The sequence below is a fragment of the Mustela erminea genome, chromosome 9 (assembly GCF_009829155.1).
Source record: "Mustela erminea isolate mMusErm1 chromosome 9, mMusErm1.Pri, whole genome shotgun sequence".
Taxonomy (NCBI): domain Eukaryota; kingdom Metazoa; phylum Chordata; class Mammalia; order Carnivora; family Mustelidae; genus Mustela; species Mustela erminea.
In genome coordinates, this window is record NC_045622.1 from 100,643,783 (window position 1) to 100,656,035 (window position 12,253).

The 12,253-nt window shown below is 38.6% G+C and overlaps 3 protein-coding genes across 3 annotated transcripts; 1 reads left to right on the forward strand and 2 right to left on the reverse strand.

The window, feature by feature from the left end:
- The first annotated feature begins 1,464 nt into the window (after nucleotides 1-1,464).
- On the forward strand, nucleotides 1,465-2,400 carry LOC116600283 (olfactory receptor 1013-like). Its single transcript, XM_032360432.1, has one exon. It carries the CDS (start codon nucleotides 1,465-1,467, stop codon nucleotides 2,398-2,400), a length of 936 nt encoding a protein of 311 aa, XP_032216323.1.
- A 2,045-nt stretch (nucleotides 2,401-4,445) lies between these two features.
- Nucleotides 4,446-5,399, reverse strand: LOC116599945 (olfactory receptor 9G4). The gene has a single exon (XM_032359881.1). The coding sequence runs from the start codon at nucleotides 5,382-5,384 to the stop codon at nucleotides 4,446-4,448; it is 939 nt and encodes a 312-aa protein (XP_032215772.1). The 5' UTR covers nucleotides 5,385-5,399.
- A 5,486-nt stretch (nucleotides 5,400-10,885) lies between these two features.
- LOC116599946 (olfactory receptor 1013-like) lies at nucleotides 10,886-11,824 on the reverse strand. Its single transcript, XM_032359882.1, has one exon. The coding sequence runs from the start codon at nucleotides 11,822-11,824 to the stop codon at nucleotides 10,886-10,888; it is 939 nt and encodes a 312-aa protein (XP_032215773.1).
- Between the last annotated feature and the right edge of the window lie 429 nt (nucleotides 11,825-12,253).

Consider the following 12,253-nt stretch of genomic DNA (forward strand, 5'->3'; position numbering starts at 1 on the left):
GGGAAAATATATTTGCATACAATAAATTTTATAAAAGACTTGTATCCAGAATGTATAAGAAGTATTACAATTCAGCAATGAAAAGCCAAAAGAAACTAATAAAAAGATGAGCAAAAGATTTTAATACATAGTTTTCCAATGAAGATACTTAATAAGCACATGAAAGACACTTAATATTATTAGTTATTAAGAAAATGTAAATCAAGGGGCACCTGGTAGCTTAGTCAATTAAACATCTGGCTTCTAATTTTGGTTTAGGTCATGATCTCAGACTTATAGGATCAAGCCCCAACCCCCCCCCCCCGGCTCTGTGCGCAACAGGAAGTCTGCTTGAGATTCTCTCTCTCACTCTCCCTCTGCCCCTCCCTGCCCCCTCAAATAAATACATACAACATTTAAAAAAAGAAAGTATAAATCAAAACTACAATATCATACCACTTCATACCCAATGGGACTGCTAAAATCAAAAAGATAATAACTTGTATTGGGATGAGGAATTATTGGATCCCATATGCTTTACTGATATGATTGAAAAATGGCAGGATTCATTTGGAAGACAGTTGGGTAATGTCCCAGAATGTTAAATATAGATGCACCATATGACTCAACAATTCTACTCCTAGATATCTACTCAAGATAAATGAAAGCATATGTCGTTACAAAACTTGTATAAGGATTCCCATAACAGCATTATTCATAATTGCCAAAAAATAGAAACAATAAAACATGTGTCCATTGACGAATAGGTAAATGAAATATGGTGTATCCATACAAAGGGATATTATTTGGCAATAAAAACAAAGGAATGATACATGCTACAACATTAATGAAAAACAAAAAGGTGCTAAAAAGGCATATTTGCAGGTGGTATACTCTGCCATCTCTCAAATGTCACCACTTCTAAACTACAGGGACTTTCCCATCTTTCATGGGCTTTGAGAAACTTGTCCACGTATAGCTGGGAAATAAGAAAAGACTGCTTCTTCTCAGGGTCTAAGTTTAATTAGTTCCTCTCCCAGTTCATTTTCACCACACCATCTAGTTTGCTTTTCCTAATATCTCTAACATTAACTGAAAATATTTCCACATTTATTTGTTTATTCATCATGTAGGACTCTAAATTAAGTCCTCGTAGAATAGGAGTCAGCCCTATTGTCCTCACTGCTGTATCCCAACGCCAAGAAGGCACCTGGAGCTCAAGAAATATTTTTCTTGAAAAATAAGTAAGCAACCAAGAGCACTCAAGCTTTCCTATTATTAAATGCATTTCATTGAAATGAATATGTTAATGCTCCCATCACCTGCCCTCGTCAGGCAAAATTCCTGCTCTGATCTCACTTGCCCTAACAGCTTATAGTCTTGACTGTATCTCACAGGCTTATCACAGAAATTGCATTCCTGTAGTATGGGTTGAGGAAATTAAACTTTTCACTCTTTAATTTTCAGGTGAGGTCTCCTTAAACCATGGAGAGAAGCAATCATACAGTAACTGAGTTCATCCTAGTGGGTTTCACAACGGACCCAGTGATGCAGTTGGTCCTGTTCGTGGTATTCCTTGGCGTGTACTCTCTGACTGTGGTAGGAAATGCCACCCTCATGGTATTGATCTGCAATGACTCCCGGCTACACACAGCAATGTATTTCTTCATTGGGAATCTGTCCTTTCTGGATCTCTGGTATTCCTCTGTCTACACCCCAAAGATCCTGGTGACCTGTATCTCTGAAGACAAAAGCATCTCCTTTGCTGGCTGCCTAGCTCAGTTCTTCTTCTCTGCTGGCTTGGCATATAGTGAGTGTTACCTATTGGCCGCCATGGCTTATGATCGCTACGCAGCCATTTCCAACCCCCTGCTTTACGCTCAGGCCATGTCAAGGACATTGTGCATCTCTTTGGTTATATTTTCCTATACTGGAGGTTTTGTCAATGCAATAATTCTCACCAGCAACACATTCACCTTGGATTTTTGTGGTGATAATGTCATTGATGACTTTTTCTGTGATGTCCCACCCCTGGTGAAGTTGGCGTGTGATGTGAAAGAGAGCTACCAGGCCGTGCTGTACTTCCTCCTGGCCTCCAACGTCATCGCCCCCACACTGCTCATCCTCGCCTCCTACCTGTTCATCATCGCTGCCATCTTGAGGATCCGCTCCACCCAGGGCCGCTACAAGGCCTTCTCCACCTGCCCCTCCCACCTGGTCTCCGTCACCTTGTACTACGGCTCCATTCTCTACATCTACTCTCGCCCAAGTTCCAGCTATTCCCTTGAGAGGGATAAAATGGTGTCAACATTTTATACTGTGCTGTTCCCCATGTTGAACCCCATGATCTACAGTCTGAGGAATAAGGACGTGAAAGAAGCCCTGAGAAAACTGGTCTGGTTAACACAGTCGGAAATCTGAGTTGACCTGTATTTCTCAAATCAGTGCTCGGGAGAATGGGCTCCTTCAGAGGCAGCATGGGGAACTGGCTTTTTCTAAACAGCACAGCTTTTTTTCTGGTCAAAAACAGTGAAGAAAGTTTTATTTATATTAGTTTGACTTGCTTTAGTGATCAAACTATAATCTATATTATAAAATATTGGTTCAATTGAATATTAACATTGTTTTAAAAAGCAGCCTCAGGGCTTAATGCAAAATGGAAGTATATATATTGTTTCTAAGATCCTAAAAGATTAAATTTTCCTTCACTGTCTCGTTAAGATCTACCTATTTTTTCCCCCTACATACTGAGCTTTAAGGGAATGTGAGGAAATTCTGGAGATTTGTATAATACACCCCAAATCCTTCTCATTCAGTACTTACAGAACTTTTGTAATAGAAGAATTTTTTTTTTTTTAAATGTAGGGGAGCCTAGGTGGCTCATTCAGTTAAGCATCTGACTCTTAGTTTCAACTCAGATCATGATCTCAGTGTCATGGGATCCAACGCCAAGGTGGGTTCTGTTCTCAGCAGGAAGTCTGCTTGAGATTCTCTCCTTCTCCCTCCGGCCCTACTCCTGCTATTTCTCTCTCTCTCTTTCTTCATCTCTCTCTCTCTCTACCTCAAAGAAAATAAATAAAAATCTTTATAAAAAATAATTTTAAAATATTAAGAATATTGTGATGAAAAGAGAAGGCATTAAGGTGTTATTTGATGAATGCAGAGGAAAAGAAAGATCAGAAGTGTCAGAGCAAACAGAAATGTTGAAGTGACTCCACCTACTTGTGTAAAATTTCAATTTACATGCATTTTATAGGGTGCCTGAATGACTCATTTGGTTCAAGTTCTGCCTTTGGCTCAGGTCATGATCTCAGGGTCTTGAGATTGAGTCCTACATCAGGACTCTTTCTCCACAGAAATTCTGCTTCCCCTTCTGCCCCTCCTCCCACTTGTTCTTTCAATCTCTCTCTCTCTCTCTCAAAAATAAATGAAATCTTGAAAAATAAATAAATTTATTTATTTATTTATTTAATGACCATGCCCGTTAGAGTAATAGGTATAGTCTTTCAATAATAAAGTACTGACTGGTAAGGCACAAGCTACTCATTTGTCATATGTAACTAATAATCCTGAATTTTCACTGTGGTTTTAAGGAGTATTAAAAAAAATCAATTAAGTTTGTTATGTACTGAATATTGAGCTGTAAGTTTCTTTATGCTTAAAATCCTCTGGTGAGAAAAAAAAAAGAAGTAGTGAGTCTAGAACAGAGTGGAATTTTGTTAGTCAACTTATTGGTTATGGCTTGTTCCACTTGGTCTTGATCTTTTCCTTCACAGAGAACATGTGGTGTTATGAAGTGAAAGAGTGTAAAGCAGATTACTTGTTCTATTCTCTGTGAAGAGTTCACTCTTCTGAGGTGATATACAGTTTCAGAGACACATATCTCTTCATGGATGTAGAAAGATATTTTGGCTGTTTATTTATTTCCTCATTCTAAAGAACTCTTAAACATATTGCTAATAGTCAATTGATGTAGAAGACTCAAGGTTTACAAAGATATTTTCTGTATACTCAGAGCTTTATGATGAAGCATGGAGAGAATGCGTTACTAAAAATAAATATTTATAAAATCTTGAGTAAATTTCCAGCAGTTTAACCATTCAGATCCTCTCCCCACACAATAAAATTTGCTTCCCAAGGTTCAAAGACAAACTGCATACACAAAAACTATCCAATTCCTATTCTCTTTCCAAGATACCCCAAAGATAATCAAGAGAATAAGTTTTATGTAAATCTATCACTACAAAAGAGTAAAATACAATATTGTAAAGCATCAAACAACCCAAAATTAATTGGTTTAAAATAGTTTAATCACCAAATAGTGATAAACGAAGAGTGGTTTCTTCAATGTGTCATTGCTTTAAGTATGACTTGTATTTACTTGAAAATTGCAATGATTACCAACATACATATATGCTAATAATTTGGAAAACTATGCAATAAGAACATTCCACAAAATATAACCTTCATCTCTGCAGTCTTATGGTTTGCGTTGCTTTCCAGAAGGCCTCTTTGACGTCTTTATTTCTCAGGCTATAGATGAGTGGGTTGAGCAGTGGATTGACCACAGTGTAAAACAGAGCAGCCACTTTGTCTTTCTCCAGGGAGTAGGTGGAACTTGGCCTTGAATACATGAAGAGCAGGGATCCGTAGAAAAGCATGACTGAAATGAGGTGTGAAGCACAGGTGGAGAAGGCCTTGCGCCTTCCTGAGGCTGAGCGGATCCTCAAGATAGCCAGAAGTATGTTGCTATAGGAAATCAGGATGGCAAGAATGCTGGAGAGGACCGTAAAGCCCACCACACCCAGGAGGACCTTTTCATAGACGTGGGTATCTGTGCAAGACATTTTTACCAATGGTGGTGCATCACAGAAGAAGTGGTCAATAATATTTTTACCACAGAAACTCAAGCGGAAAGTGTTGGCAGTATGGGCTATGGCATTCAAAAACCCTCCTATGTAGGAGCCAGCGACCAGCCCAGTACAGAGAGACCTGGACATAGAACTTGAATAAAGTAATGGGTTACAGATCGCTGCATACCGGTCATAGGACATGGCTGCGAGGAGGTAGCACTCAGTGTAGGCTACAACACAAGAGAAGAACAGCTGGGCCCCACATCCAGCCAAGGAGATTCGTTTATCTTCTGAGACACAGTTAGCCAAGATTTTGGGAGTATACACAGAAGTGTACCAAAAATCCAAAAAGGACAGATTGCCAATGAAAAAGTACATAGGCGTGTGTAGGCGGGAATCAATTCGGATTAGAATAACCAGGGTCATGTTCCCCGACAAAGTCATCAAATAGAGCACCAGAAATATTCCAAATAGAATCAGCTGCCACTGTGGGTTTGCTGAGAAACCCACCAAGATGAATTCAGTCAGAATGGTACGATTTCCTACCTCCATGTCCACAGAGTAGAAAGCCTGATAAAGACTTTGAGGGGGGAAAAAATCATTTTGCAGTTGTTCTATTGAAATAAATAAACAAAGGCCTAAGTTAAGTCAGTACTTATTAGGACACTTATGGACTTTTATCCATGATTACCTAGAATGATAGAATTTCAGTCTGTGGTTTGGGTAGACCACAGGTATTAGTGTTAGAATCTGATTGTGAACTTAGGGCTTTCCCACAGGGCAAGGCCCTTATTCCAACGAGAGAAGAAAAACAAAGCCCCCAACTGGTTGTTTGATTGAGTGAAGGAGACATGCATGAAAATACCCAACCCAATGTTAAGTACATAGTAAGTGCTCAAAAATTTTTAGTATCCTTCAAGTATTATTGAGAATTTATGTGTCAGGCATTGTGCTGATAATTACACAAATATCAACATACTGTACCACTCTTATAACTATCAATACAACATTTACATTAGATATGGTATATAATATAATTAATATAATATAATAATGTAATAATCACTGTGCTCCAATTAATATTCTAAATTCTAATCTTGAAGTACTTAATCCTTTCTATAATTTCATAAAGTAGGCACTATTATGATTCTCATGGTGTTTAAGAAACAAGTCCAAAGTCACCGAACAGATCAATAGAAGAGCTGGTATTTAAAAACAGAGTTTTCTTTATCAAGAGTATGTGCTCTCAACTGTTAATCCATTTATGTGTTTTATAACTGAATGTTTTTTCTTTTGCTCTCCTGGTTAAGGCAATATATAATCCTCTGACAACTTGAATTACTTTACTTAATAAAAAGATCATTAAAAAAGCCTTTTTTAAGAACATTCTTTCCCCACTTTCTCTTGTTTTTTTTTTTTTTTTTTTTTTTTTTTTTTTTTTTTTAAAGATTTTATTTATTTATTTGACAGAGAGAGATCACAGGTAGGAAGAGAGGCAGGCAGAGAGAGAGAGGAGGAAGCAGGCTCCCTGCTGAGCAGAGAGCCCGATGCGGGACTCGATCCCAGGACCCTGAGATCATGACCTGAGCCGAAGGCAGCGGCTTAACCCACTGAGCCACCCAGGCGCCCCCCACTTTCTCTTGTTGATCAACGAGATTCATATACATAGCTGAGCTATTTTTGGATATTGTAAATGCTGAATATTAGGCAAAGCACAATCTTTGGTGTCAATGACAGACTGAGAAGCCATGAATCCTTTCAAATTATCCCAAAGCCCTAAAACTCTGAGGGAGAAGCTAAAAGGAGGAATCTAATTCAAAACATATGGAATTGGGCCAGTAGCCGGCAGACTATCCCTTAGTTAAAAAGATAGTGGGAGAAAGTTAAAACCAAGAGAAGATTGTGATTTACTTCCATGTTCAGAACATTCTCCTTTGAGCTAAGCCAGAATCCATTTGTAACTGGACTGTCAATTGTAATGTTCTACCCCAAAGTCCACTGTTCCTCTTTAATAAGGAAAGGAAGTATCTTAACCTTTAAATATTAAGTCTTGCTATCTTTCAGATGTAGCTTACAATGTTCAGAGAGGACGTGATTTGACTGATAAACTTTAATAGATAAAGCTTGGAATCCTGAAGATCACTCATTCCTCCAACTATTTCCATATAATGGATCTCATCTCATTAGCACACAAAACACAGATGCTTTAGTCCTACACCTCCTTCCCTAAGTGGGCTTTAACTTAACCTTTACAACTCTCTCTTGCTACTTGTCTTCACCTATTTAGGACTTCAACCAAACTAAATTACTCACAAAATCTCCCCTTAAAAATCTCACATCCTAGGAGCTTCATATGTATTGTGCTCCACTGGTGTTCATTTCTACACTATAATTTTTTTTTTCTGAAATTGCTCAAGCTTGAGTAATAGTTATCTTGGCAGGGATTTATGGTCATTATATTGATAATGTACAACCCGGTGGATGATAGCCATCATCTCAGTAGTTCCTATGAACCTCCTCTGCAGTGTTATTATTTACCTACACAATGAGAAATACCTGTGCCTTATGAAGTTCACCTTCAATGCGATAAACCTTGGGGGGAAAATGAAAATATCTGACAGTGTCTATTATTACCCTTCTACTCCTGCCCTCCAGAGAGGCAAATAACTGAAAAGAATTAATGATTTTTTTGGTCTATTAGTCAGTCTTCACGGAAGAAGAGCTATTGAAAAGAGACCAGAGAAATGAGTCCAGTGCTAGCCCGTTGTAAGGATAAGGAGGAGAGGAAAGCAGTTCCATGAGGATAAAAAAAAAACATATATCAGAGCCCTCACATGAGAGAGAGTCTGGTGAACTCCAAGAGTTGAGAGGGGTTAAGTAAAGATGGGATGTACAGAAGAACCATTAGGTGAGCCACAAGAGCGATCAGCTTACAAAGCCTATTGGAAGACATATTAAGGATTTTGGCATTACAGGAACACAAATAGTTTTGGGGAAAATAGAGAAGAGTTTGAGCAAAACAAGAAGATGGGTATTGCTGGTGACAAGAGGGCATGGGATTTGAAATAGAGTGACAAGAATGGGTCTTCATAAGAAAATGACATTTGAATGGGATTTGCAGGAGATGAGGTGTGAGGCCCATTCTGGTCTATTTTCCCCAAGCTCTGGGATATAGTTTGTTGTCCATTTTCCCTATCAGCATACTGCATACAGCATACAGCACACAGGTCAGTATGATTTCTCTGTTTTGTTTACTGCTGTACCTAGCACATAGAACCCAACACATAGAACTGTTCCCAGCAACTAATTGGCACTTTATAAATATTTCTAGAATGAATGAGTGGGTAATTACCTCTATATCTTGAAGCTCTTTTCCCCCAAAATACTGTCTACTTCTAACCTCATACAAACTACTTAAGACAAATTTACCCTCAGCTAGACTTTTATTACTCAGTGTACTGTATCGCTTCAGCAGGAAGATGATTAAAGGACTCTTAATCATTACCCTCATAACCATCAGGATGTCCTAAAATCCATCTTGAATTTAAAACAAATTGCAATGAAGGGCACTTGGGTGGCTGTGTGGGTTAAGCCTCTACCTTCCGCTCAGGTCATGATCTCAGGGTCCTGGGATCGAGACCCACATCGGACTCTCTGCTCAGCAGGGAGCCTGCTTCCCTCTCTCTCTCTGCCTGCCTCTCTGCTTACTTGTAATCTCTCTCTCTCTCTCTGTGTCAAATAAATAAATAAAATCTTTAAAAATATAAAAAAATTAAAATAAATTGCAATGAAAATGTGGATGTGGAATAAAAGACACAGAAAAATTCTGAGCCAACCATGCTAAAGCACCCATGTAGAATGGTTTCTCAAGATGTGTATTCTCCTGTTTCCTGCTCTTCCACTGGAGGACTAAACATTTGGGGGAAGAATGTGTCCCTCTAATACCTGAAAACTAGTAGCAAGAAGTGAAAATATCACACAGTGTAGCTTGGACACTATAATCCAAAAGTAGGTCAACCATATTCTCTTTTTGTTTACCCCACTGTGTTAGTAAATACATGATGACCCAACATAACTACCAGACTGAAGTGCAAATTCTAGATGAACATGAGGCATCTCATTAGTGGACTCTTATTTAAAAGACTGTGTCTTTCTGTATGTGTGTTTGGCATAACAATGATCCTTTGAGAGCCATGCCTGACTCTGTATCTCCCTTTTAATTTAGCTGAGTCCAAAGAGAGACCAAACACTTATCTACCCCTGGTTCTAGTTGCTTACCCTTGGCAAGGAAGGACCGATGCTGGAAGTGACAGGCTTTTCTCTTTCCTCTGACATTTTGGCATGCTTTGTTGGACTTGATATGTACATTTTCTCATAGACCTTTGAGACCTCTTCCACAGAGCAGAAATATACACTTCAGTCTCTAAAGAATCAATTAGAGTTCATTTACAGTATTGGAATAGTATGTTAATTAGGACATGATGAAATGAAAAATATTTTACTAAAATCTCACTGTCTTACCATTAAATCACAATATAATCACAAACGTGTCTGATAATAGAAACTCCCCAAATTGTTCTAAATAAGCTTTTTTAGAGTGTATCATTTGTGGTTTATAATTTTTTCTACTGCCAGATCTCCTATGCTTCCTTGTCTGTACTGTGCTTCCAGGCTACCTTTCCTTGTCTCATTCATCAGAAAACTCCTATTAAAACCTGTTATTATGGATTGAATGGCAACCTTCTAAAATTTGTATGTTGACTAATAGTGACTCAGAATGTGTGTTTGGAGATAGGGCCTCTATAGAAGTGATTAAGTTAAGGGGTGCTTGGGTAGTTCAGTAGGCTAAGAGTACAACTCTTGGTTTCAGCTCAGGTCATGATCTTGGGGTCATGGCATCAAGCCCCTTGTTGGGTTCCATGATCAACATGGTGTCTGCTTGAGATTCTCTCTCCCTCACTCTTTTCTCCCCTTTTCTCATGCTATCTCTCTCCCTAAAACAAATAAATAAATCTCTTTTTTTTAAGTGATTAAGTTAAAATGAGATGGTTAGGGTGAGCCCTAATCCAATCCAAGTCTTCATAAAAGAAGAATGAAATTTGGACTCACGAAGAAGTACAAGAGCTACCTGTGCACAGAAAAGACCAAGTGAGGAGAAAGCAGGAGGGTGCCCACCTACAAGCAGAGGAGAGACCTCAGAACAAATCAACCTGATTTGATCTTGGCCTTTTCTGCTCCAGAGCTGTGAGAAAATAAATTTCTGTTGTTTCAGTCACCCAGTCTGTGGTATTTTGTTAAGGCGACCCTAGCAAATGAATATACTTGGCTAATAACACTAGGGCTTTTGTTGTGTGAGCACAGCTTCATGTTTTATATGTAAAAAGACTTAAAATTAGGAAGTGAGAGACACCATAATGAAATATTCTCTAAGTTGTAATGAATTCATACATAAAGGTGAACAAGCAAAGAAACACAAACATTCATAGAACCTTAAAGACTATTCATTTCTTCACTTAGCAGAGATTTTCACAATGAATCTTCTCATGGATGTAAAAGCTTTTTGAAATCTTTCTCTCTATCTCTCTTCCTACCTATTTCTATCTATATCTCCATTTCTTGGTCTTTATACAACTGCTCTTCTTTTACCCTTGATTTTTCTAATTGTTGAGGAAATACTCTTTCAATGAAAGCGCACTCTGACTCTGAGATATTTGCTCTTCCCTGTATCTGTTGCCAAAAAAACCTTTTTATCATGACAAGCAAAATAAAACAAAACAAAACAAAAACTCTTCTTCACCCTTTTCAGAATCTCAGGAATTTTAGACTAGTCCCAGGTAGCAGGCATAAGAGTTATTCCAAATATACCAACCATGTTTATTTTACACACCTACTCAAAGACATTAGTGCCAACTTAAAAAGACAATTGCAGTCAAGCGTTTCCATATTATCTAGTAAATTTTTTGTTTATTTTTGTTATTTCTGAGAGTCTAGGCTAATAACAATGATGTGGAGATGACTGAGAAAAAAGATACAGTCATATTTCCCAAGTATTTTCATTTAAAAATTGGTGCCTTATCTAACATTTTCTTCAGAGCATCTTTAACATCTTTATTTCTTAAGCTATAGATCAAGGGATTCAACAATGGTATCACCACAGTATAGAACACCGACACCACTTTATCCCTTTCCAGGGCATAGCTCGTACTTGGACGGGAGTAAATGAAGAGAATAGAGCCGTAGTACAAGGTGACAGCTGTCAAATGAGAGCCACAGGTAGAGACAGCCTTGAGGCGGCCTTGGGTGGAGCGGATCTTCAAGATGGCAACAATGATAAAGAGGTAGGAGGCAAGGATGAGCACAGCAGGAGCAATGACATTGGAGGCCAGTATGAAATAGAGCACAGCCTGGTAGCTCTCCTTTACATCACAGGCCAGCTTGACAAGGGGGGGCAGATCACAGAAGTAATCATCAATAACATTGCTCCCACAGAAGCTGAGGGTAAATGTCTCACTGGTAATGATGATTGAGTTAAGAAAGCCACTAAGGTATGAAGCTGCAACAAGACTTGCACATAACCTTGAGGACATCACCTGTGAATAAAGCAGAGGGTTGGTGATGGCCACATAACGGTCATAAGCCATGGCAGCCAACAGGTAACACTCACTATATGCCAACCCAGCAGAGAAGAAGAACTGAGCTAGGCAGCCAGCAAAGGAGATGCTTTTGTCTTCCGAGATGCAGGTCACCAGGATCTTTGGGGTGTAGACAGAGGAATACCAGAGATCCAGAAAAGACAGGTTCCCAATGAAGAAATACATGGCTGTGTGGAGCCGAGAATCAGCACAGATCAGAGAAATCAGGGTGATGTTCCCTGAAAGACTAGCGACATAGATGATGAAAAAAATGACAAAGAGTACTTTCTGTAACCACAGGTCTGATGTAAACCCTAAAAGTATAAACTCTTTCACTTTGGTGAAATTTTTCTCATCCATTGATTTTGGGTTTCTATGGTCCTTTTCTGTGAAAAGATTAATAAATATGTCAATACATCCATATATCAACTTCCCCTATCATTTGCCATTTTAGATCCCTGAAATACCCAAGAGATGCATGTATGTTGTTCAACGCGAGACATGTTCATGCCATAGTGGGTATCACTTTTTTCAGACTACTGAGAAATCAGTTCCATGCTGTGGGGGAGAGATTAGCTATCAGGCACATAACATATCATGCATCACCATATTTTTTTTTTTTTAGTATAGCTGACACACAATGTTACATTTGTTTCAGGTGTCCAACATTGTGCTTCAGCAAGTTTATACATTATGCTATGCTCACCACAAGTGTAGCTACCAACCGTCACCATACAAAGCTATTAAAATACCATTTACAGTACTCCCTTTATTCCCTGTCACCATATA